Here is a 27,100-nt window from a genome sequence, read left to right as displayed (position 1 = left end):
CTTCTTTATGAAAACTAAAAACCTGACAGGACATCTCGGTCTCCATAGGGTGGCAGTAGCGGAGTAGCAGTACCAGCGGAGGTACCAATCAGCCTGCCTGATGACTGAGGAAGAAGAGCGGAGCACACAATGCACTGCACGGTTGACAAGGGTTGTGTCTCCCTGGTTTTCGCGATAAATCTCCAGTTCAGTACAAACTCTCGAAGAGGCAGCAGTGGAACCGACCTGTTTCTTTCTTTATAACCTACACACTGGATTTAGCGAGGGAAAAAAAGAATTCGGTGACCGGAAACGACGGCGATTGGTCAAGCTTCTCCTAAACATTGGATTACAGAGGCTGCATGAAGGAGCTGCCCAGCCCAACGGGGCTCGGCCGACACCCTCGTTTATGGAAATCGACCCCGAGGCTTTGATGCTTGGGCCTCGGTTTTTTCCCTTTATGATGGAGGTGGAACAACTCAACAGTTTTATGTGAAGGAGAGGGATATTATTTCGTGGATGATTCGTAGAATAAAAACCCGCTTCTGTATTCTTCCTGCTTCCTCTTAAAAAAAAATTAGAGATAGTTGGTTGTTGCTAACAGCTGGATTGCCTAACGCTGACTAGCATCCATGCTAATGTTACGTCTTTCTTTTGATGCGACTCAGCCACCACTATCGGCCATCAACAACCCGACAGAAGGAGATTTTGCCCTCTTGGCTGCTGATTATTAGTTATATTCACACTCCACAGCCCGGCTCATCAGTGTTTACAGAAACGTTTTAAGAATAAAGTTGTATTCTTAGTTTGTCGGGCTTATATTATTATAAATTGAATTAGCCGCGTATAGGCTAACTGACGTTCGCTAACAGCAGCGTTTACTATTTAAAGTAAAGCAGACAGCTCTTTTTATTCCTCGTGTAAGGCGTAAATGAGAGTAACTGTCAGTATTAAGACGTTCAGTTTCACAGTAATATGCAACGTCTCGTAATAGTCGTTATCAGGCCTGGCTAACTAGCTAATCAATTTGCTACTAATTTTGTCAGCGTGTGCAGAAATTAAGGAAATCAGAAACAGTTTGTTGATTTAATCTGTGCCGAAAACAGCATTATTTTCATTCTGTTACACCTGCGGAGGCAATCTGGCCCTGCTTTGGGTGTAACACAGCCAGACTTGTGTTTTATTGTTTACATGTTTACAACTTGTGTGGTTATCGCTTGGATTTCCTGCTAGCTAGCACGCTAGCTAACGTTAGCCGTCAACGAGACACAATCAGCGATGTCCTGACATTCGCGTTAATGTCGCCGATGTTTTGAATTCCCATGTGGATGTAAGTTTGTTTTCAGATTTCAGAAATGACACTAACATTTCGCCGAGAGAACGGCACTGATGCCAGCAGCACACTGCTGTCAGAGGACGGTAAATAATAGCCACTGGTTTCCATTAACGCCATTTTAACAGAGGTTCTCGGAGAGGGCCTGTGTGGTGGTGTTTTTATTCGCGGTTCGGTACCTTCCACCGGGCCGGGACTTGCATAAAAAAGTGCCTTTGGGAGTCTCACTGAAGTTGCGAAAAGGAGGTGGCGTTTGAACATGGAGGGCCCGAGCCGAAACACCGGATTGAGGCAGAGCCGGCGATCCCGTTCCCAGCGCGACAGGGAGCGGCGGAGGAGGCGAGTGAATCTGGCCGAGGAGCGGGCCACATCCCTGTCCTCGGGCTCCGATCGGGAGGCATGTGGGACCAACAGCGTGCTGGGTCCCGGTGGGAGAGAGTGCCGACCAGGGTTTGGCAGACACAGGCCTCCACGCCGGAGGAAGAGGGAGTCTGTGTCCTGCGAGGAAGAAATCATTGATGGCTTCGCTATTGCGAGCTTCATCAGCTTGGAGGCTCTGGAGGTGATTGTCATAATTTGGTGTTTTTCACACCCCACTATCAGCTGTCATTCATATGTACTTTCAGCGTTAGTGTTCGGTGGGGATTTGGCACCCTCCTTTCCTCTAATTTATTAAATAATCACCATCCTCGTAGGTGGTTGCTTTAATTCTCATCTTAATTTAAATCATCCAAAGGTGTGAAGGGCTGCAGATTGAGCCCCTAAAGCGTGACAACAATCCACTCCCCAATCCTCTGATGGGTCCTGGAGAGGCCTCAATTATTCATGATCTAATTTTTAGAGGTGTTGATGAGCTGTAAAGTGGCCTTTTTAGATAAAGCAAGAACAAGAAATACATTAAGAAAAGATAGTTTACCTATTTTCTGAGTTTGTGTTGTCACAAAGATTTTCTTCAGACACTCAAGATTTAAAGTCAGGACGCATATCCATGTCAGTACCTCATATTGAATCCAGTTTTGATTCTAAAGGTCTTAAACCAGTAAATGCAGATAACACTGACTCTCTACCCCCAAGTCACCCCAAAATGCCCATTTTGAGAAGAACAGTCCCTGATATGTATTTGATGGGTTTTCTGGCTCAAAATTAGGCCTTTGTAGGGTGACTACATGCATAAGCGTGACAGATTCCCATATAGTCATAAAAAGTGTCTGTTTCCTGATTCTTCCCTATGTGATAAAAAGCATGTGCCAAAGCTAGATCAAGTTAAACCTAACTTACAAAAAACTGTACTGTTTTGATCCTTTGGTGGAAGAGCAATTTTTTTATATGTAGCAAAAAAAGTACATATACATTTTACATTTAATTATTTACAAGATGTTGGCATGTGGTAATTTGTGGATAATCTCTGATAGTAGTTTATTCTGCCTTCGTGCCGATGCTGATGTCATTTGCGTGCGTCTTACATCTGCATCAGTTTGAGGAAGCAAATTATTTGCCAATAGGTCCCGCAGTAAAACTGCCCATTCACACACATACAGCCACACTGTTCTTCTAGGTAACTTCATTTTACAGTCAAATGGACCCATGAAGTATCTGAAACTGCTAACAGAGAAAAAAGAAAGAGACCTGCCAAAATTTACTGCTCTATACCAATGAAACGCTGGGCGCACTATGTGGGAGTCCCATTTGTTTAAAGCTGGCAAAAACTGCTGCCAAGCCATATCCTGTCTGTACTTATTCCTGCGTCTTTTGTTTTCTGTAAAACACTTTTTAAAAAGGACTTTTGATAAATCGTGACTAAATTGTTAAAAAAAAAGAAGACCATTTTTAAAAAGGACTTTTCCAGACTGTGTTAGTTTGCATGAATTTACCTGCAATTCATGCTGAGTTTATTTGCCTTTTTAAGCGTAATCTAAGTAGTTTTGCTCAAAATGACCCCATGGAAGTGACTAATAACGATTGGTCCGTAGTTAAGGCACACAGTTTGTGTAACTTTACTAATCAACTAACTAATATGTTAGTTTTCTTTTTAATTTTGGCCATTGAAAACACAAATATATTTAAACTTGAATAAAAGTTGGGCCTAAATATAAAATAAAATAAAACTCGTTAATGTTTTAAATGTGGGACATACAATGCTGTATGCCAGTCAAATGTTAAAAAAAAAAAAAAAAAAAAAAAGATCTCAGGTATAAGGAAATGTATATTTAATGTGGCTCTTGGGTGAAGGAAAATCAGCATAAACTAAACTTTTATAAGTGGGGTTAATTTACTCCAGTTTAAAATGCATTTTTATTTTTCAAATAGCTGAAAATCACATACTGCATAGCCTTTGCAGTAAGCGTAGGTGAACCAGTCATGCTTATTTTTTGCAGTCACTCCTGAAAGACAAGAAATATCCTGCATATGCGTGTCATATCAGAGTTGTGCCTTCTGAAAAACGTGCCTTTGGTGGTGACTAACAGTGATCGGTCCGGATGTAGTTAAGGCAAAGAGTCTGTGGGACCATACTTAACAGAAGTCTGCAGATTTTCCTGTATTTTAGGACTCATTATAAATGGTTATTTCTGTCAAACAAGATTGTAAAACATTTGTCAACTTAAAGCAAAATCAACATCAACTTTCAATGTAATTTGATTGATTTGCTCCATTGAACCTTTTCACCATGACTCTCTTTGACCTTTTATATTGTTTGTGACATTCCAGCAACTGGTTAAATTTATCAGCAGTTTTCTGAAAGAGTCATTTTTCCCTGTTTAAATAATTTTGTTGTTGTAATTTGTGAGGGCTGATACTTTCCAGCAGTTCGTCAAAGAAAGGCGACAAGGCTGAATAATGATTGTTTGTAGCGGAGATGCGTTACTTGTGTCACGGCTCCGCTGATTTTTCTTCTCACTGCTGGGGGTATATAAGTAGGGAAGATAAATGGCCAGGAAAATGGGAAACCATGTACACTCCTTATTGTAGATTTTTCTCAGAAAGGTAATGATTAAACTCTTGAGTAATTGTTTAGACTGTAAGTTGTTATATCAGTTTTATTTTTCCTCTATAGAGAAATTTTGGTTGCTCTTAAAGACACATTAAGTTTTAACCAGTTTAACAATTTGTTTCTTTTTTCTTCATTAAATGGTCCAAATATTTCAGTCAAATAAGGTTGTTACCTGTAGTTATTCCTCAAAGACTTATTGTGAGCCAAGAAAAATCTCATACATATTTATTTATTGCATATCAGAGTTTTTATTTACTCAAAATGTGCTGTCGAGGGGTGACTGCATACCTAAATATGATTGGGCCGCATGTAATAAAGAGGGGAAAAAAGTATTACCTTATATTTTTTGACCATTTGGTAAAACTCTGTATGAGTGAGCTGGACACCACAGGTAAAAGACGCCCTTTGAAAGGGAGGTCATGTACAATGCTTCAGTTAAATATATTGTCAAAACAAGCAATATAATTGAGTCCACACACAAACAGCTCCAGTAATATCCTCATGCTGGCTGTGGTTCATTACATCTTTTTTTTTTTTTTTCTATTTTTATGAACAGCAGAAATTAGGACTTTAATAAGCCTGTAGCTTGCCTTTGGGTCTTTGGCCTCAGGCTTACACATTAATGCTTATTTATCCACATTTAAATCCACATTTTTTTTTTTTTCTCCTCCTTACCAGATGGACTGTTCTTTGAAGCCCAGTCAGCGAACTGATATGCTGGGAAGGAGGAACAAGGGGAAGAGAGGGCCGGAGGAGAACGGCGGAGGGCCGCTGTCAGAGCCGGAGGAAGGAGCCCCGCCCAGCAGCTGTTGGAATAATAGTAGAAATAAGAGAAGAAAGATAGAGGTGAAACTGACTTTACTACCATGTTAGATGTCACTGAGATAATTCCTAATCAAACACACCATGTTTATACTTCTGTAGTGGTAATCGCCTGTATATCCTGCTATTGAGAAAATGACCTTGTGAAACAGGTTCACATTCACGCTCTTGCACGAATTTTGACAACACCTATCGTTCAGGCAGTCCAGAGTGATTAATCACATCCGTGAAAGGTTTAGAGCTAACTGCAACTCACTGAAGCTTATTTTATTCCTTTTTTTTCCCCCCAGGGGCAACCTTTGGAGACTGGCTATATTGTAAGTTTCTTTTCTGCTAATGTCCAGTGTTTCCCACACAGACTTTATTTGGGCATGCCTCGTTTACTAGACATGAAGCTCTACACAGTATAGCCTGCCATTACTTAAACTGCACATTTTTATTTCTTAGCGTATTTACAGTGTCATAATTATAACATTTATATAGTCTGCGCTTTATTTAGAACACAGTACATATTAAATTTTATGAAAATATCCATTTTATCATTCATGACAAACATTATCCGTATGTCATAGACTTAAAAATCATATGCTCCACATGCTAATAAGGAAACAAAGTAATGTAAAATTTCTGAAACTATTACAATAATACTTGATGGAACAAATAGTGAAGTAAAAAATATAAACGTAAAAAGAAAAAAAAAAGTTGTAATCCATGTATTTCTGCTTGCATGCACACAGGCATACGTGGATGTGCAGACTGTGTGCACTGGTGTGTTGCAAAGCATGCCTGGCAGGTTTTAGTTTCCATTAGATTGATCTAATCTCTTCCTATTAAGATCAGTCTAAATAGTTGAACTTGTTAAAACTCAAACTTGAGATATAACTGGAGGCATTTCCCCTGAAAAAAAGGGTTTAGATTAATTGATGAGGACTACTAAAGTAGATATAAATCCCTTTGGGGTTGCATCGGGAAGGCCATTCGGTGTTAAAAACATGCAGAGCTACCTGCTCGGGGGGGGGGGGCTTGTGAATAGGGGAGCAGCCAAAAATAGACTTGCACTGAGAGAATGGGATGATTGATTTACATGAGGACAATCCTGCTTGCTCTCATTTTAATCCCTCTGATGTCTAAATCATCATCTGTGACAGCCCCAACTCTAGCTCCTGTCCCTGTATTATGAGAAAGGCAGAAAGGACTTTAAATGCTTGTTGTTTTTTGGGGTTTTTTTTTTTTTTTTTGGACACCTGTTAAGATGTGACACTATAACAGAAATACAACAGGCAGAGCTGAAGATGCTAAGGGTGACCAGGATGGACAGGATTAGAAACGAGTATATCCGAGGGACAGCTCAGGTTGAGCAGTTTGGAAACCAAAGTTAGAGAGGTGAAGCTGAGGTGGTTTGGACACGTGCAGAGGAGGGATAGTGGATATACTAGACAAGAGCTGCTAGGCAGGAGGGAAAGAGGAAGAGCTCAGAGGAAGTTTATGTAAAGGAGGGGACATACACACAAAGGGTTGGTGTGACAGGAGGATTCAAGGGGTGGATGGAGGCAGATAATCTGCTGTGGCAAACCTTAACAGCAGCAGCCAAAACAAGAAGAATTGTCATTTAGAATGATTAGTGTCTTTATCCTGAGATAACAAGACTTTGGAGTTTGGCTTGAAAGTGAAGCTGGAGTCCATCTGTGGGATGAGAGGCAGTTTATTATCGCTCTGCTATTTATTATCATAACATGTGTATATAATCTAATTTATTTAAGAAAATGTGTGCTCCCCACAAATATGATTTACTTTTCGAGTCATGTCACTGTGATTTTAAAAAGTTAATTTAAAAACATGGTAAATGAATTAGAAAATGTAAAACTGGGAACATGGTGGGAAATAAAACAAATGACTGTAAAATATGAGGAATCAAGGCAAAAAATAATAAGCAAAAGAATAGAAAAAACCCCCACTAGGTTAATATTTTAAAATGTAATTCTGTGGGGAAACACTGATGAAGTTGGTTTACATTCATTGGTTGACGTATTCTAATAAAACATAAATGTTTTCTTCTGCCTTATTTTCCTCTTTCAGTGTGACACAGAGAGTGACACAGGAGACAAGGTGTGTGGTGTTTACCTATATTCTTATCAAGAGTTTCCATGTTTGGTTATGTTTGTGTAGATAAAATTATTATTATTATTAGAGGGATCCTAGCACAGTCATGTTCTCTTCGGTTGTAATCTTAAGAAATGTGTGTTGATTAAAATGGAGACTCATTCTAATAAAATCCTCCTCTTGTCTTCCCGTGTAGGCCTCCGACAATGACATGGATCCAGTGTTCACAGTCAGCACTAGGAAAGGTTTGAGAAATTTACTATTGCCATTTCTTTCCTGCTGCTTTACATTCAGGAAACGATGAACTGATGTGTCAGTCAGTGGGCTCCCACAGGGCTAAACTTAGATCTTAACAGAAAACGAGTTAAACAGGCTCAATTGTTTTCGTTCTTTTTGTTATTACACAAAGTGGAGCTGATTAAAATCTGCAGATAATGAAGTGAGAGAATACAGACATGTGCTGCATAGATATATGGAAACATGAGGTGGAATGAAACGTTAGAAAATATTTTGGAGACCTGGAGAGGGTATAGAAGATGGTATCGTCACTGTCTGAGACTTCTTTTACTCTCCAGCAAAAGTATTGGTAGATTTAAAATAGAACCCACTGGCTTTTTGTTTCATTTACCTCAGTTTATTTTATTAAGATAATAAAATACCATCTTAAATACAAACTAAAGACGAAAAAGAGCCACTGCTACTATGCATTAAAAGGAGCTGCTTAAGGTCGTTTGAGTATCTGACTCAGATAACGCCTCCTAAATGAGGCGTTTTACGCATTCCTGCTGTGGAGGAGACCCAGAAAACGCCTTCTTATCCCCCACCAGAAGAGGTGGAGGAGGTGGCTGGGTGAGGAGGTCTGGGCCTGTCTTAGACTGTTAGACTGAGACTCTGATCCGGACCTGGAAAGGTGATATAAAATGAATGTACGGATAAATCCATCAATGGTTATTCAGTTTTGTTGAATGTATTTACTAATGTATTCACCAAAGGAACAATTCTAAAAACTATTATAAACATAAATTTGTATGCTTTGTAAACCTTTCAGAAGCTTAATGGTCCTGATCAGACTCCTCCACTCCCAGTATCACAATCACAGGTAGAAAGGGCTGTGTCCAAAGTCCTTCTAGAAACAAGTTCAGCCCTTCTGTACATTTATTTAGATGCCTTATTTAAATTAACTTTAATTTAAATGGTCATAAGGATATCATAAATTGCATTTCTGCAACCACTAGTAATCATTTTGTCATAACTTATACTTGCTGTTTAGTTTCATGACATGACTTATTTTGGCAGAGACACCATGCTAATTCTTGTTCTGGACAGGAATTAAAGAAAAGCCAAGAAAACGGTTTTGTTTTTAACCAGTTTTGTTAAATTAACTTGACTAAACTTGGACATAACAGTGTGCACCAACACAGCAAGCAGGACAAACGCCTGTCCCAAAGATGTTCCCATAAATGGCATAGAAATGTTAGAGACGCAGCAAAGATTTTTAATATATGACTGTTTAGTTTCAAACATTTACCCGCCTGTGGCAGACGGCTGATCATCTTTTTTTCTGTTGCATACTCAGATCCAGGTCCATGTTTTTATGGTTAATTGATTAGGTTATTAAAAACTGTGTACCACTCTGTCTTTGACTTCTAAGGAACATGAGGCTAAAACATTGAGATGGCAGTTAGTTTGCAGGAATTCATACTGAGTGGAGGTGGGGGGAGTGTATTTAATCAGGTTGGAACATTTGCGTCCAAATTTTTTTAACTTTGGGTTTAATCACACTCAAGTTGTCAAGCCAGTTTTGGGTGTTCTGAGGGTGTTTTGCTTTGGAAGACCTTTGTCCTTCCTGCAGGAGTTGAGAAATTGCTGACTGGTTTTCTCGTCTCTCAGTTGTCGATCCCGCCCCTTCAAACATGGGCTCATCTGTGGGCAAAAGCTGCCCATCTCTGCCGGTGCGCTTTGGTGGCGTCTCACGGTTAATGGTGACTCCACGGGTGTCTGGCCTGGAGCGAAGTCAGGAGAAAAGCCTGGAGCCACACTTCCCTGAGCCGGTTTCTTCTTCTACCTCTTCCCCCTTCTTCCCTGGCCTGCCTTCCCACTCCCCGGTCACGGTGCCCCGGTCCAGCCCGGTCAACGGCAGCCGTCACAACAGCAGCCCCCCGCTCTCCAAACCCAAGCCCTCTTTGCCTCCTCGAACTCAATCCATCTACAACAGGTATGAAACGTACTGAAAACTGAAGCTCAATTTCTTCTTTCATCCCTCTGATGTCATCTTCTACAACTCTTTGGCTCAACTGTTGTGTTTTGTGTTTGTGTTTTCTCGGCGGCAGCAGCACCCCAGTCAAGCCTCAACCGTCTGCTTCATCTGTTGGGACTTCCTCATCTTCCATTCTTCCCCCAGCTCCTTCCGCCAGTGTTTCTCTGCCCTTCTCAAGGGGCTCAGGATCCTCAGGGCCTCTCCGACCCCCATCCCGAACCAACTCTGGAGCATTGTTCACATCCTCACCTGGCCTTCCTCCGCCTCCACCTCTGCTGCAAGGTACAGCTCACCCGACAGAAGCGGGTACAGCAAAACAGAAATGCTTAATTTCACTGCTGTTAGTCCGTTTCAGTTGTTTATGGGAATGTGATGACTAATGTGTTGCAAAAATAAACCAAACCCAGACTTCCCCAGGCGGTTGTCTGGGTTTGTCTGGGGTGTTGAGGAAGTTGTGTATTGATGAACTGAGATCGGGTCTCATAAGCACAGCATGTGTTGCATAAAGTAGAAGTTGCATGTAAGTATCACTTCAGTAGTTGTAACTCTTTTGTTCATGTATCTGTGAGATTAACTTTAGTTTGTGTTTCCCACACACATACTTGGTTTATTAACCTTTATGAGTATTTGGCAACCATTTTAGGATTTTTTTTTTTTTTCCTTTTTAAAATTCATCTGGCAAAAGGAAATCATGAGCAACCAGCTCTTATTTTGAAAGTTGAGCCATGCTTTCGTTCTCATGTTTTCAGCTTTGTTTATGGCCACTGTGTTGGTTGTGGTGCACACCAATTATCATTGTTCTCACAGCTCTGTAACCATTTATACAAACCTGACAGTCTTTTCCTAAACGATGGGTGTCACAACTCAGAGAAAACCTCAACTTCAGTACTGACACAGGAATAGAAGAAGTCAAAACAGGAAGCAGAATGATTAGAGGGTTTTTTTTTGTTTGTTTTTTTTTCCCCAAAGCTGTTGTTTCAGTATCTCCCCCTCTTATAATCTCTTCGAACTCCTGCCTTGATATAGAATTCAAATGGCAGTAAAAACTGACCCACTTGCACACTTGTCTCAGCCTGGTAAAAATTAGCAGTATCATAACACCAAAGCCTGGTGCACGCCTGCATTTTTTTTTTTTTTTTTTTTTTTTTTTTTTTTTTTTGTCACTTTTGGTGTGCCTTCGTAAGGGCAACTACTGTTGCAGCTTTAATCAATATCTATTAGCTGCTTCCACAAAGAGGAAATCTGTGATATAAGTGCAAACCCTTGAGAAAACCTGGGCTGTAACAAGTGTTTATTTCCACCCATAGTTTTTATCAACAACCTTTTTTTTTTTTTTTTCCTCACATCAACAAGACAAATAACTAAATAAAAACTGAGGCGGGAGAACAAAAACTATGATGGCACAAAAACATGAAATGCAAGATATAAATGTTGCAGAGAGATGAGATCCAATCAGAAGTAATTTGCTTGTGTGGTAAGGTTAGACGTGTACATTTGAGCTGCCCTCAGGAAATCTTTTCAACTAGCGCCCATGCTCCCTGTTTCTCACGAAAACGCAACAAAATGACACATGGACACATTTTGTATTTGATGCTGAGGAAAATAAGACTTTGTAAACTCTATGGAGGAATTCTCACTGTTAAAAACACAGCAAACTTTTACACTTTATATAACTGAATAAACTTTGTATTTAGTCTACTATAAGTTTATGACCTTTAGTCCACTGAAACTGAAGAAATTTAGTGTCTTAAATTCTGATTAATTTATATCTTGATGCACAAGCTCACGCAAAATACCCTTAAGAGTCAGCTACGTCGTAGGCTCTACATAGATTCAAGGCAGAAGATTAATAAGCTTGATGAGAACTTGAACTTGCGGATGACTGGTTGGTGTGCGTCTATGCTGAACTTGCAAGCAGCTACAGAGCAGAATTAGGGCTACCTGTGCCAGATGCAGTTGTGGTGGTGTAGTTAGAGTTCTTCTGCTAGATAAGATAATAAATGATGATGATAAACAAAATATTCACAGATCAGAAGATTTACCTCCACAAATCCCTTTTAAACATTGTTTGAATTTCTGAACTTGACCGCCAGTGTAAACAGAATTTTATGTTCTTTAATTTATTTTCTTTGCTTTATCCCGTTACCCTCCACTAATTACTGCCTCATTATTCCAGCAGAGCGTGAGGGCAGGCGCAGCGTCCCTGGGGCTGAAAATAACCCGGCGGGCCGCTCCACTCCAGGAGGCCCAGCAGCGCCGAGCTCCACGCAGGGCTCATCGAGCCGGACGTCTCAGAACCAGACGAGCATCCCGGCGATGGCGTTCCAGTTCCATCAGCACAACCACCAGCACCAACACACGCACACGCACCAACACTTCACGCCCTTCCTGGCCCCAGCTACGGCGTCGCCGATGGTGAGAGAGACTCTGCTGTTTTACTCCTGTTTTAAACTCCACTGCAGCTGGAAATTGTTGACCCATCTCAACTGTTTTTTGTCTTTTTAGTTCGATAAGTACCCAGGCAAAATGGATGGGCTGTACCGACACACTGTGAGTATCTGGGAATAGCTGTCAGGGCATGGAAACGGGAACTAAAACTGTAGGCGTATTTTGAAAGTTGTGTACCGGCCACTAAGCTGTGTTTGTGTTTGTGTCAGATCTACCCAACGTACACGCCGCCCTCAGTGCAGGGTATTCAAATTCCTCCTCCTCCTCCTCCTCCTCCTCCTCCTGGGCATTTCAGCTCATTGCAAGGGGCATTTCAGCCAAAGGTGAGGAAAACTCTCCTTGTGTCTTTGTGTTAGTGTGATTTTTGTCAGGCGACAACTCCCACGTCACTGTTTATTTGAGCTCCCTGCGATGACAATGTCACAGTGTCACAAGCACTAGAGGCATATTTGCCAACAATCCAGTTTTTCCCAGGTTTAAACAAGGAAGCTTATATTTTAAGCTTCCTCGTTTTGTTGTTTCTCCCAGAAACTCCAGCAATTTCGACCAGTAACCTATCACACTAAAGTTGGAATAACTATAATAAATGCATCTGTTTGCCTTAGGGCTCAGTCACACCAGTTCTAGAGGTCTGTGTGAGTGATCCCTTACTGTTTGGAGAGTAGCTTGAAAGCAAGTGCAAACAATTTGGCATCAACTGTACAATTTACAGGTGTCAGGTTTTTGGTGATTCACCCTCTTTTTGACCAGGATCACCCAGAAATCTCCAGCAACCACTGGCCAGATGCACATTTTTGCAGCCAGAGCGTCACCGATAGGTCCCTAGTGTGTGACTGAGTCCTTACGTGTTTTATTTGACAGAATTTGTTTGATAGAATTCAACACTTTCAGCGCAACCTGGGAACCCATAACCTGATTAAAATGGCACGTGTGCAGCTAACCTCTGCACAGGCAGAAGAGTTAGATACTGAATAAACTAGTTCACTGTTGACCCATATGTGCAATGTGTTTGATGTGTGCCACGTCCCAGCAGGGAAACGGCAACTTCATCTCCCCATTTGAAACTGGTGGTGGTACAACCGCTAAAATGAATTGTAAATGGATGTTTTGTCATAGGGTAGAGGTGCAGGCAGATGATTTCCTGTAAAGCAAGAAATGTCAAATTTTTGTTATGAAGTAATTAAATTTAAGTGCCTTTGTTTTTGTTTTTAATAATTTTGATTGACATTTTGCTAATTTAGTCACTAAATGGCTGTGGATATCTTCTCCATGCACACAGACTAGCATTCCTGAAGCCTGTTTTTTGGTCATTTTCATCTGTCTACATGTAAATTATGTGTATTTGTTGCCTGTTGAGCTTAACGTGTTTTTTGCAACCATTGCCAAATGTTGATCGTGCACTTGGCAAATCTATATCTTCATTTTATGAGAATGAAACAACTTGAACCTTACCAAGGATGTCCAGGTGGTGTTAATGAAGTAAATCCAGTGCACTGTGAATTTGTCTCTCAGCCACTCAAACACTTTTGGTTTTGAACTATATTTAAAAAAAAAAAACAAAACAAAACTAGATGTTGGAAAAAAAAAAAAGAAGAGTTGCAGCCAAATTTTCCACCAAATTAAGCACGTCTCTGAGCTGAAAAGACGGACCAGACCAGAGCGCAAAAAAATATTCAATTAATGCCTAGAGGCTAGTCGAATGAGCAGCACTCATCTAACAGAATGGGTGCTTTAGTTAACTGTGACTTCCTAAGGCTCTTGCAGTGTCTCTTGGGTTTGACCTGGCTGCATTAGTTAGAGTAAAAATGCATTAATGGTAGCGCTAAGAAAGCAAAGAATAACGCCAGGTGCTTAATAGCTCAGTAGGCTGTGGCTCATGTGTTTGTGCTGTGTCAGTGATAGCCTCTTTGTCCCTCAGGGAACGGGTCCTGATATTCAACGATTTGGGGTTGTGCCTTCCCACCTGCAGCCCAAAGACCCCAGGGTAAGGACACTGCGCTTTACTCTCACGATGGCAAATTTACAGTATAGGCTAGGATGTGCTGCAGCACAGTCACTACAGCAGAAACTACTCCTGAGAAAGAGCAAGATGTGCAGATTAAAAGTGGTTTTACACTTCTCTTCTCTTGTAGCTTACTGAACACTTTGGGACATCAACATTGAAAATCACAAATGTAAGCAGAAACAGATGTTTTTGAATCCCTCTGCTCCTTTCAGTTCTTTAGCCTGCATCACTGTCTCACAGCTTCACGCACTCTTTGCACTAATCTCACTTGTAATCTTGACTGCTACTGGTCTATTTTCTGCTCTTGCACACTCGGTTAGATTTTTCAGACCTAGAAATTATGCTGTGTATGATGTATGCGGTTATTCTTTTCACCGCCTTTCCTTTTTTAAAAATATATACATAACCAAACTTGAGCTGGGCCCCAGATTTTAACTTTATCTCCTCCTGCAAAACCTCAACCTTGTATAGAGGTTAGAAAAGATATTCTTGAACTGCAGGATCTGCCTCTGTGTACAAAGGCTTTAAAGTTGTAGATTCAAGACTTGTAGAATAACACAGTGTTTTTTGTGCTGTGCAGAAACCAGGAAAATGGTGTGCTATGCATGTTCAGGTGGCCTACATGATCCACAACCATCAGAGAAAAGTAAAGGTGAGTGTCTCTTACTGACATCATGTGGGGAGAGATTTAATTGCCGCTATGCAAAAATGACAGTATGAGGTTTAACTCTTCTGTCCTTCATTCAGCTCATGCAGGCTGATCCTCACAAACTGGACTTCCGCAGTGACCCGCTGGCCCGTTTTTCTGGAGCTGGCGGACTGGGCCCACTGCCCTTACCTCCTGCTCATGACCTGACCAGACCTCCCAGTCTGTTCTCAGCTACAGGTGCATGCCTTTTAATGTTTCGGTGTCCCAGCTGGTAAAATGTAATATATTTATTTATGTCTGTGCACAGATTGTTGCTGTAAATAATGTGCAACAAGACAAACAGGATTCAGGCTGTCAGTGTCTTTAAAATCTTAATTTTTTGTGGATTTAATGGTTAACAAGTACAAATCTGTGCTTTAAACTAGAGTGTGAACATTGCATTTACACATCCAGGCTTCTTCAGTATCCACACAACTGAATTTCTTGTATTCTGCCAAGAAATTTAAAGCTACATCAGACTACATAAACAAAAAGTATAAATCCCAGCAGTCACATCCCTAAGTAAATACTGCTAATGCTACAACTTGTTTGCTATTTCAGCTGTGTTGGTGTTTAATGGATTTGAAGCTAGTCAACAAAGTATGTGCAACATCTGCAAGTACTGCACTGGAATTGCACAAGATGGCAAAAAACACAAACAGTGGTGATAAGTCCAAGACAACGAACACTAGAGAGGGAAAAAAACAAATCAAGAAACGTCCCTCAAAAGATTTAAAATGAAAACAACAATCAAAGCTTGGTGCATTTAATTATTTAAAACGAATAAAGCAAAATTTACTAGTTTTCCTAGATAATATCAATATTATATTCCTTATTGATAATAAAATTATATTAAAAGTATACCATACAAAATGTTAAATGAGTGACATCACTGTTTGCAACCAGAGCAGCAATCAAAAGTTGTTGTTTTTTTTTGTTTTGTTTTTTAAAATTCAGTTTGGATTCAGTTTGAGAGGAGTTTCCTCTTTTTAGTTTAGTTTTTATTATTTTTTTAAGGTTTAGTTTTAGTTTTGTTTTTTGTAGTTGCGTTATTAGACTATGTCCACACTAGCCCGGATAGATTTGAAAACCGTCCACACTAGCGTTTTCACTCGTTTTCAGAGTTGTGCGTCCACATTGAAACGGCCGTAAACACTTACATTCCAGTCCTGCGCATGTGTGAAGCACAAGAAGATTCGGCCTGCCTCATTTCTGTCTGCCGTTTATTTACTTTCCGGCTCGTTGAAACGTCGCGTCAAAAGGTCGAGGAAAAGCACCGAGTTTTTTAAATGGACTGACAATGAGGTGGAGTTGTTGCTGCGAGTAACACAAAAGTACAAAGTTGCAAAAGCGAGTGAGAGTTAAAGAATTTGAAGAAAAGCTATCTGGAGCATGTACAAACTGACATTAATCTTTAATAGGGCTGTCAAAATTGAGCGCAAACAGAACTGCTGTATAATGCCCTCAGCTATCTTTGTTTAATTGGTCACATGACTGCATCACATGACTAAAATGCACCATCGTTTTTGACAGTCTGCGTTTTCGAGTGTCCACACTGCGACGGGACAGCTCCGTTTTAAAATGTATGCGTTTTTGAGAGCATTTTCAAAACGCTGCGTTTTTAGTAGTTGTTGCTTTAAATTTTATAACTGGGACCAAAAGAGTGAGCTTTAGGATGATGGTGGGAATTCTGTGGTCAGTTTAAGAATACCTCTTCAAACTTATCAGCGAATCAGGGCCAAAGATGTGATCGGTTTCTTCTGATGTCTCTGATCACTGTTTGACTTTGTGTCCTTCTGTAGCTTTGCTGTTTGGTGTGCGAGTAGCATGTTGAGCTTGATTTGAATATTCTTGACATATTTTTTGTTTTGTTTTATTATCTCTTTCCCTCAGGTCCAGTCAATCCACCCTCGGCTCCTTTCATCTCTCCATCAGCGCCACACTCCTCTTTCCTTGCACCGACTCCACACTTGGGTAAAATCAGCTCAAACTTGAAAGATTTTTATTTTTAACTCATGATGAACAGTAACGTTTTTAATAAATGTTTAGTTGATGAAACCAGGATTTTAGCTTGTTGTTGTAAAACTGTTTAATGGTTGTTTGTTTTAGATCTGTATGGCCGATCTCCGTCCTTCACCCCGCTAGGAGCTCTGGGCTCTGGTGCGTTTGGAGGACTCGGGAGTCCAACACTGGGTCAGTTTTTCAGCATCTCTACGCCTGATGTGCAAAGCTTAAAGGATCAGTTCAGAGTCTTTAAAATCTACCTGAATGTAGCCCTCACATGTCACACGGATGTTGAAGGAGTTCCTGTGGGCTTCTTAGTTCTTACTTCCAAATCAAAATTAAAGGTGTAAAAGTACCTCTGGTCCACAGTTTGGCTCAGTCCAGATAAAACTGGACCACAGCTCTGTGTCCTTGTAGTGTGGGAAAAGTGTTTTTTGAATGGTTCACACTTGGTTTAACAACATTTTCTCACGGCCCAATAGAAGCCTTGCCATTGTCTATGAGGGAAAATGGTCCTTTCAGGTCACGTTTCAGGTCATATTGAATAAAAAAGGAAGTCTATCCGGTCAGATCAACCTTAAAACCCCAACAAGACCAAAGGAGCATTTACTTTTAATTCTCTTAGCAAACTAAAACCCTAAAGCACATAAAGCTATTTGCTCATCGCACACCGTTTTCGAGAGCGTTTTCTTGGATTCCTTTGACGACATGTTGGCCTCTTAAATTAGTTCTTGAGCTAAACTGTTCTGAGCTGTGTTTTGGTCACTGTAATCGTTCCATTTCAACACACAGGCCATTAGGTGATCTCTTCCTAAAGGGTTCAAAATCCACCGTTTGTGCAAACCTCAAACAACACTCCAGCAGTCAGATGAATATAATGAAGTGGATGTCTTCTTCCTGGCTGTTGTGCAACAGGTGCTGTGCGCTGATAACCTGATGAAATTATCAGGAAGTATCTCAGCTCTGTGCCTCGACAGGGAAATGCTGCTTGGGGAAGCATGTAGAGGGGAAACTGCCAAATATCTGTTTGGCTATCTGAGACTACTGAAGATAAATTTGGAAATTCATGTGGATTTTGCCCCCTCGTGTTTTATAGTGTAGTCTCACATTTAATGGCTAATGTAGACAAGTGGGATAATTATAGTCAGCAGCAATTCAGCATATGTGTGACATGTGTGTTAAAACGGGTTTTTAAATATCCAAACTGATCCTTTAAGTCCTGCTTCAGTGTGTGAGCTCTCTTAATGGTGTGTGGAGTGTTTCCACCTGGGTGACTGAGTTTTTGGAGTCTGTGATGATTTAATTTAATTGCTAAAGAAACGTCTTAATTGTTTAGTTTAAGGACAGACCAAAACTAGTCTTCACTCACGTAGTGCAGCGAGGGGCTGTCACGATACTTGATGTCAGCTAGAGCAAAAGGCAAAGTCTGGAAGTCTCCCGTTGAAGGATGTGAAGCACTATAGGACAATTGTAGTTTAAAAAAAAGTCACATCATTGCAATTCTATCAGTCACATTGATCTGTAATTTTGCTTAGAGCCTTTCAGGCTCAAAACTGGCCTGATGAGAGCCAACTGTAAATGAAAGTACGACCGGTCTGGATGCTGTTAATGCTATTAGGTCTAATTTATTATTCTAACCTTGTGCTATCAGAATATGGGAAAAAAATTCTAATGAAATTCTAACAAGCTTAACAAAATGGCTTAAATAAGTATTAAAATTATATAAAGATCAATAAAATGGAATACAATAAAACACAAATACCTGTATTATATATTATGGTAATAATAAACAAATCTGGAATCAGAATAAATACAATGAAGTAAAACCAGCACGGATTTATACAAAAATATTAACTAATATTATAGTATAAACATAAAATATTAAAGTTACTTTTACTTTAAAGAACTGAGTGGGTTGTTTTTTTTTTTTTGTTTTTTTTTTTAACCTTACTTACCAAATGTCTGTGTATTTTCTTATTTCTGACCATTTGATTAAAAAAAAAAGTATTTTATTCTGAAATAAATGAAACTCCAATTAAAAAAACCCCAAACATTTCTTTTATCCCAACAAATTAAACTTAATTATACTACTGTGTTCTTTTCCCTGTGTGTGTATATATTTAAAAAAAAAAAAAACCAAAAAACTGAGAACTACCCAAGATGCTTGGCATTTTCTTCTGAGGAAAATAACCGGCAGTATTATTATGTATTTATACATTTCTACATTTTTTTTTTTTTTTTTTTTTTTTTTTTAAATGGGCTTTAATTTGCTCAAGCCTAAATACTTTTGGTCAATCAAAGTCTAAAAATATCAGGTTAATGCCCAGACAAACAACTTAATAAAGACTCTTTGCTTTAACTACATGTGGCACGGTCGTGGTTGCGTGGTATGTGTGGCCAGTTTTAATTCAATTCAATTTTATTTATACAGCGCCAAATCACAACACCAGTCGCCCCAAGGCGCTTTATATTGTAAACTAGACCCTACAATAACTGACACTAGATCAGCTGTGCAGTGCTGACACTTCAGTCACATTTTGATTTTTGATTTTGAAATGTGATGTTATCGTGCCACCCCTTACTGCAACACGTAACATTAATTTAATCTTTAAATTGTAAAAACATCTGTCTGGGTGCGTTGGGGCGTTTACTGTGCTAGTGAGATGATGATGATGAGGAGGAGGAGATGGTTTTGACTTGTTGATTTGCACGACTGCTGGTTCACTCTGATTGGAAGCTTCTCTTTATGTCATAATTGTGTTTTCATGCATATAAGCTTGCGTTTTCTAACCTGAGGTGGCCTCCCCTGCCTAAAGTTTTACTGATTGATTTGATCTGCAGCTGCTACTTTTATATTTACATTTAACAGTCTATCTGCTCCTGTGGTGTGGGTGTTAGGCTAGCCGTTAGCTTCAGTAAAAACAGAAACTGAGGAGGTGGCTGATAAACATTCAGCATAGCCTGACACACTCATAAGAGAGATTTATGATGGTACCTGGTTACCTTCCCTGAAGCCAGTCGGTATAATTTGGGGAACTGAGCTCCTGTAACCCAGCCTCTCATTACTACTCTCTGTCAGTACAGCTTTGAGTGTTGGCCAGGTTTGAATTTTTAACACACAAAGGTCACAGTTTGGTATTTAACTTAAATTTAGGCTCATTGTTGGTGCAAAAAGTAATGTATTTGGCTAAAATGTAAAGATTGTTAGTATACCCGAGGGGTTGTAAAGTCAGATAAATTAAGGTAAACTTTGAAGAAAGATCCATTTAGAGATGCCCTAAATTAAGTTGACTATTGCTTCAGAGATTGCCAAACTTTTTTCAGCATCTGTTTTTGATTAAACTTTATTGTAAGCATACAATCAGACTGTAGAGAGACACATGGTGACTGGCTGACTGACTCAACCCATATATTGTGTGGATTTGGCTGCAGGAAGGCCAATTAATATTACTGAACACTCTCATATCTATTAGATATTACCACATCTATTATTGAAGCTGTAGAAAATGTAAAAGGGAAAAAAAGCTTGCTGAGACTAGGCATATGACTAAGCTTTACATGTGCTACAGCTGAGTCACTGCCGACTTCTGGCTTCATACAAGATTGGAGAGGGAAAGTTCACACAACTTCCTCTAGTTTAAATCCTTCCTGTCCTGATTGCCCAAAGTGTACCGTCACGGTCCAGAGGAGGTACAGGAGCCTTGTTCCCTCTCAGACAATGTGAATTAAAATAATTAAAAAAAAAATTTCTGGACATTTTATCCAATGAAACAAAACCTACCCTGGCTTTAAGTAAGAATTTAACTGAAAACCCATCTTATCAGCTTTAGATACCAGACTATTTGGATATTATTTGGTTGGTTTAGAGATTACATCCCCAGCCCTATGTTTTTACTTTCATTACTGGTAGAGGTTTTGGGGTGTTAGCCAAAAGTTTAGAGTTTAAACCCTGAGCCGTCCTTTTGCTTCTGAGCAGGGTAAACTTGTCTTCGAGCTCGGGCCGAGGTGTTTGTTATCACCTGATGCTTTTCTCCCCTCTTAATGCTTTTCTTTCCTGTCTCATAGCACAGCTACAGCTCAGCAGTCACTGTCACAGAGACATGCTGTGCTGGGCTTTGTCACTGATATGCAAGTATAAGGTTGGATGCATTAATTTGGGTAACCAGAAAGTCAAGTCCACCATGAACGTATGGATTTCTGTCCAATTGGAAAACAATCAGGGTTTGTTGGGAGGTTGTCCCATCGTTTAGTTGTGTTTGATCAACTAGACAAAGCTGGGAGTGTTAATCAAAGTACCCAGTACTAAACTATATCAATTAAAGGGTTACAAGAGGTTTGATTGTTTAGCAAGGGTCAATTTCTTTTGAAGATTTCCTTTGTATGTGCTGCAGAAGAGGGTGTTGAAGGAAGTTAAGCGTTAAATAACTGGACTTGTTACTGAGAGGTGTTTTTACTGCTTTCAGTTTGAACTGCTACTTTCTAAAATAATATTAGATGCTAACAATAATACTTGGTGTAAAGCATGTGTTTTTACAACCAGTAGATTGTAGGACTACTGTTATAAAATATTTAATGTGGAAGTCAAAGGTGAAGATTTGCCTTTACGTTAACCTGTAATGTTTTCTAACATCAAAAAAATGTTTCATTTGCAGCCGGCTCTGTCTTTGGTCCTAAAGACTCACCAGCCAGTGTAGTCGGGGGCTTGGCTACCCCAAACCATCATGATCCCTGGAACCGTCTCCACGGTGGCCCGCCTGGATTCTCCGCCGGACCCAGCTGGGCTAAAGGAGCGGATAAGAGGGATGAGAGGGAACGAGTGAAGGAAGGCGAGAGAAGAGACATCCCTCACATCAAGGATGAAAAGGACAGGTATGAAATTAAACTGGTTTTAAGTCAGTGTAGGTTCTAAGTCATCCAGGTCATGGGAATCTTAACTGCTTGAGTGAAGGCAGCTGGACTTCCCTGTGGCTTTATGAAGAGATTTTACCTCTCATCTCAGGGATTTCTTCACTTCTGACAGCTGATGGGGAGTCTCAGGTATTTGGTGCTTATTAGGGGTTGTCACCTTGGAGGTGGTCCTGAGAGTCTTTCATCCTTAAGTAAATTACCAGCCATCTACAAGTCTTGAGATCTATTCTTACATCATTTACTTGATGGCAAGGTTGGCTCGTCGTCTTCATGGAACTAAAAGTTCATTTGTCTTTAACTTAAGCCTTTAAGGCTAATTTATAAATAAAACAATACATTTTTTCTGTATTGTGTGGCATTATTTAGTGTTAATCTCCTCTCTGCAAATAGAATGCAAAAATAATCACTCTGGGCCAGACTAAAAGCATTTTATTCCACAATGAAGCATTACAAAGATTGGACCGCTGCTGGGCTTAACTGTGTTACCCCTGTTGGGTGTAGTAGTTAACCTTTGATGGTAAAGAGGCTGTAAAACTTGAGTTGGTTTAAAGTTGTTGACTTGCAGTAAGATGCCTCAGGGGGATCAATGCAGTGCAAGTACAAAAAGTTACGTCCCCTTCGTTTTCAAAGCTATCCACTGGGCACGATTGGATGGTGGGTCATATGTTGGACTTCCCTGTTCCATCGTGTCCTGCTTGTTTTGTTTGGCTTTCACTCACAAACCCAAACACGTGCCTATGATGTAAGATACAAATGCACAATTAAGTCTTTGACGATGGCTAAAAGATTCATTCATTCATTTTATTTTACATGCATGAATACAGTCATGTTGGAAACCCACAAATATTCGCCTCTAACAACCAACCAAACAACAAACAGTACAGCCGATACCTTGAGTCAAGTTACAGTTGCATATATTGACTTACCAGGAGATCCACAGAGGTTTAAAACATTTCCATGCTGCCTTTATTTAAACTACTTTTTAAAAAGAATATGTGTGCTTGACCGTGAGTCGTTGCAGGCCAGCCAGCAGCAGGCACAGAAGGGAACAGAGAGGAAAAGCTTTTATTGAGTGTGTGAATTTACTAAATTACTGAACATGTTTGAGCTTGCATTAAGACCACAGACAGACAGCTGTTTATACAGCGGTGAACACAGCGCCCCTTAACTGCTGAGGTCGTGGGAAGGGAGTCTCTCTTATTGTGTTAGACAAGTTATTTACCTCGAGAAAAGTGTAAACCATTACCAGCAGGTGCAGGGGAAGGAAATAATTATTGATCACCTGCTGAATTTGTAAGTTTGCTCACTCATAAAGAAATAAGCAGCCTCTAATTTTTATGATTGTTTCATTTTAGTGGAGAGAGACAGAAACTTGACCAAAACTGCAGAAAAAACACACTACATAAAAATTTAAAATTGACTTGCATGTCATTGAGTGAAAAAAGTATTTGATCTCCAACTACCCAGGCAGAATTCTGGCTCACATAGATTGTAATCCCAGTCAATCGATTACAGATACTCCTGCCCTCATCTTGTTATGTATAAAGCACACGTGTCCACATGTTCAATTTCTTCCATTCCACTATTTGGTAAGAAAATAGTGCTGTCAAGGGATGTCAGGGAAAGATTGTAGTCCTGCAAGAAGCTTGGTGGGAAGGTGGAAACTGTTGGTGCGATTATTCAGAAATAGAAACATAAAATATGTTTGCAACCCAAAACTGCACGGGAGGAGCTTGTTAATGATCTGAAAGCAGTTGGGACCAGTCGGCAAGAACACCATTTGTAACACACTACACCATGACCCAAAAAGTACCATCCCTATAGTTGAGCACGGAGGTGGAAACATTATGCTTTGGGGCTGTTTTTTCTGCTAAGGGTATGCGACGATTTCAGCTCACTTAGTGGCCAATGATTGGACCCGTGTACTGTAAAATCTTGGACGAGAACCTCCTCCCCTCAGCTAGAAGACTGAAAATGGGTTTTCCGGAATGACAATGGCCCAAAACGTACCACCAAGGCAGCCAAAGAAGCACATTAAGGTCATGGAGTGGCCTAGCCAGTCTCCAGACCTCAGTCTTACAGAAAAACTGTGGAGGGAGTAGAAGCTTCAGGCAGCAGCCAAGACACCTATTGGATTCAGAGTTTCTGTAAAGAGCAGTGGTCCAAAATTCCTCTTGAGATATGTGCAGACCTGGTGACAAACTACAAGAAACACCACTGTGCATGGCAACAAGGGTTTCTTCACCAAGCACTAAGTCGTGTTTTGCTTGAGGATTAAATGCTTATTTCACAATCTATAACTTCTGTTGAATGCGTATTTTCTGGACTTTTTTCCGATCTTGTGTCTCCCTCCACTAGAATAAAAGTATCAAAAAATTAGAGACAGTTCATTTCTTTCAAAGTGAGCAAACTTGCTGCAGTGTAACGTTCACAGAACTGGAAACTGAATGAAATTGTAATCTATGTGGAAAACTGGTGTGGGAGGTATTAAGCTCTACTGCTTCAGGCCTCCAGTTTTAATATTAAAAATACAAATATCGGGAGCTTGAATGTTGTTTAAATATCTTCCAGCTGCTTAAAAATCTAGCATGCCCTGAACTTTGTATGCTTTTTGTTTTGCAGAGACAACATGCTGTACGGCCGACCTGTGAGGATATCTCCGGTCGGTCCTTCCTATAAGCCCCGCAGCAGCACCCCAGTCTCACACATCAATGGCCACAGCAGCACCCTGGGGGGGACCATTGGACCTATTGAGGACCTGACACGCAGCTTAAATAGAGACAGAGACCGTGATAGAGACAGAGATGTGGAGAAGAGACCAGTGCTGTCTGCATCTTCAAGGGGGCCTCCTCTTGGATCTTCTTCTTTAGTAGCAGACAGGGACAGGCCGCGGTCTTCCTCATCTTCTGTGCTCACTCCTCCCCCACCTTCTAACCGCTCAGCCCAATCTCCCTTGGACCTGTACCCCCGCTCAGTGGCTCCCACACCGCACAACTCCCACAATGAGCCCTCGCACTCCCAAAGAGACAGTAGCCTTCCCTCTTCCTCCTCTGCTTCCTCTTCTGTTTCTTCATTGTCTCAGACCAAGAAGCCTGATCGGACCTCGACGCCCCAGTCCAAACCTTCCATGCAAATTCAAGTGAAACAGGAGCGGAAGGAGGAGCCAGAGCACATCCCCATCTCCCACCATCCCCTAGCACCCAGCCACAGCTTTGACCGCCCCAACAGCCATCCTCACCACCCCAGTTCTGGCACCCCTTCTTCTTCCTCTTTATCTCTGACTCCTACTCCAGGTGTCCCTCTCCCACCACCTACTCCAAACCCACCTTCGCACCAACCGATGTCCCTGCTGGAACGCACAAGAACCATTGAAGCATATCTGGGGGGCGCAGTGGGTCCTGGAGGGTTGGTAGTCGGTCCTGGTGGCGAACGTTTTCCCCACGGTCCACCTCAAGGACCATCGCAGGGAGCACATAGCTTCACTTGGGACCCGTGGAGGGAGCAGCAACATCAGCATCGTAGGGAGGCTTTAGCATTTCGGCCAGACCATCACCTAGCCCTGCGACCTGAACATCACCTGGCTCAGCTGATCCGGCATCAACGCTTTCTTGAGGCAGAAAGGGCCGCTGTAGCCGCGGCAGTGGCGCCCCACCCACAGCCTTCTACCTCTAATGCCTCCTCCTCTGCTGTTCGCCCCGACTTCAGCCTCATGGCGCATCCCTTCGATCGCCATCCTCAGCTCGGACCCCCAGGAGGTGGGCTGATGGACGAGGAGCAGCGGATCCAGATCTTGAGGGAAGACTATCGTAATTTAATGCACCTGCACCTCCCTCCTGGCTCTCACCTGTCCAGCCCCTCTCACGCTGCTACTGCCCCTCACCTGGATCAGCTTCACCCTCTCGCCCACCCTCTCCCTCCGGGAGCTTCTGGTGCTCACCAGCACCACCCGGGATTCTACTCCCGCCTCACCCCGCTCATCCCACCCCACATGGCCAACGGTATCCTGGCAAAGACCACGGCGGGCTTGGTGGGACCTCTTCAGGTGGGGGCGCCGCCTCCGCTCATTCCGTCCGTCACCAATCGGTCGGCCACACCCCCCCGCAGCTCTAGACTCGCAGGTCCAGGTGAGCTGGCAATGTACAGCGCCCACAAAGACGCAGAATCCAGATAGTACAGGGACAACACTGGAGGAGATTAAGGGAAATGTCAGGATCACTGTGCTGCTCTCAACCTGCCCCTTTTCCTCTTGCAGACTACTAAACCCCGACCTTCCAATTACACAACCAAACCACCCCTGCACCCCTCCAAACAATGTTTAAAAAAACAAAAAAGGAAGGAGGTGATGGTAGGAAGGGGGAAAAGCAAGGCATGGAATAAGCCCAATGGTTCTATCAGTGCAATTTAAAGGTACATGGTTTCTGTGCATCCTTGGTGTATTTTTATTTTATACTGAAAGTTTTCAGAAGAGGCAGAGGATAGCTTTTTCATTTGTCAGGTGAATTATTTTCCATGCTTTTTGTTTTTTTTTAAAGCAAGCCTTTTCCACGTGGATTTGGAAACAACTTCCAGAGGGGATGAATGTCCAGGGGTTTGTTTGTCCACGGCTTGGTTAATTTATGGGATACTTGAGCTCTCCGCTACATGTATCAACCCTGCTTTTAGGTGTTGTGGGCGAGGGTTTATTTTGGAAATACAGTGGTCCTCTCTTCTGTTTTTGTCGGTGTGTCACTGCACAAAGACAGATTACCGATGAGACCATTTCACGAAGATCATTCTGCATCGTACCTCAGTTTTCTGCTTTACCCCCCAAAAAATCCAACTTCAAACCCCTCAGCTTCAATTTTGACTTTTTTTTTTTTTTCTAACTTTTTTGTTTTTCTTTGTTGGTTTTCAAAGGATGAATGGCGAAATGAACTGTGCTACACTGTGAACACAGTGTCTTTAGAGCTTCCTGTAAGTGTTTCCCAGTCTCCTCTTGAATATACGAGCAGGACCAGATTATAGTAGTCTAGAGAAATTGCCTTTGTAATTATTATTCTTAACATTAATTATCTTCTATAATAATAAATATATTCACTGTTATGTTATTTGTCATTGTTTTGGGTATCAACCAGTACTCTGTCCCCGGGTAGTAATGTTTCAAATCATGCAGAAAGGCCTGCTTCACAGAAAACTCTTCAGTGCTTGTGAACATTAAAGCCGCATCCATCACAACCTCTGGCCTCTTCAAGGATCTCATCTGTGACTATAATGCTAAGAGAGAGAGAGGTTTGCCTGTGTGTCTCACTGGTTGTGTGTGTTATATCCATTTGGGAGTATGGGAGCCTTGTACATTGAACTGTCGAGTTGTTTCTTCAACAAAAGTAAGTTATATACACGGATAAGTGGGACGTGTGCTGAAGAACTGAAAAGGAAAAAAAACATATAAGGACTGTCAAAAGACAACTAGCAGTGGGTATCCTGAGAGGGAAAAGACTGGGTCGATTATTTTAATATGACCGTTTTATACCTTTCGAACCCCTCCCCTAGAGACCACAAAGAATAATTATTAAATGAATTGTTGTTTA

General features: G+C 41.1%; 1 protein-coding gene across 3 annotated transcripts; it reads left to right on the top strand.

Annotated features, from left to right (window-relative positions):
• Positions 1 to 27,100, top strand: fbrs (fibrosin). 3 transcript variants are annotated; one of them, XM_031759359.2, is made up of 18 exons: positions 1 to 1,874; positions 4,980 to 5,147; positions 5,414 to 5,440; positions 7,200 to 7,229; positions 7,420 to 7,468; positions 9,114 to 9,438; positions 9,554 to 9,762; positions 11,660 to 11,895; positions 11,986 to 12,030; positions 12,138 to 12,251; positions 13,847 to 13,912; positions 14,061 to 14,102; positions 14,514 to 14,585; positions 14,681 to 14,819; positions 16,515 to 16,595; positions 16,731 to 16,814; positions 21,278 to 21,494; positions 24,156 to 27,100. In XM_031759359.2, exons 1-18 carry the CDS (start codon positions 1,572 to 1,574, stop codon positions 25,702 to 25,704), a joined length of 3,756 nt encoding a protein of 1,251 aa, XP_031615219.1. In that variant the 5' UTR covers positions 1 to 1,571; the 3' UTR covers positions 25,705 to 27,100. The 3 variants fall into 3 exon arrangements, with proteins under 3 accessions (XP_031615219.1, XP_031615220.1, XP_031615217.1); XM_031759360.2 differs by having other exon boundaries at positions 2 to 1,874; positions 9,557 to 9,762; positions 11,657 to 11,895; XM_031759357.2 differs by having other exon boundaries at positions 2 to 1,874; positions 11,657 to 11,895.

Source organism: Oreochromis aureus, linkage group 8 (assembly GCF_013358895.1).
Source record: "Oreochromis aureus strain Israel breed Guangdong linkage group 8, ZZ_aureus, whole genome shotgun sequence".
Classification (NCBI taxonomy): domain Eukaryota; kingdom Metazoa; phylum Chordata; class Actinopteri; order Cichliformes; family Cichlidae; genus Oreochromis; species Oreochromis aureus.
Note: the sequence above shows the minus strand (reverse complement) of the source record. Positions and strands in the feature narration are given on the sequence as shown.

Bases quoted from the DNA above. Each gene is read 5' to 3' on its own strand.
- fbrs (XM_031759357.2), top strand. From the start codon at position 1,572: ATGGAGGGCCCGAGCCGAAACACCGGATTGAGGCAGAGCCGGCGATCC. The intron at 7,230-7,419 runs GTGTGTGGTGTT...CTTCCCGTGTAG, and splicing joins AGAGTGACACAGGAGACAAG to GCCTCCGACAATGACATGGA. The intron at 7,469-9,113 runs GTTTGAGAAATT...CTCGTCTCTCAG, and splicing joins CACAGTCAGCACTAGGAAAG to TTGTCGATCCCGCCCCTTCA.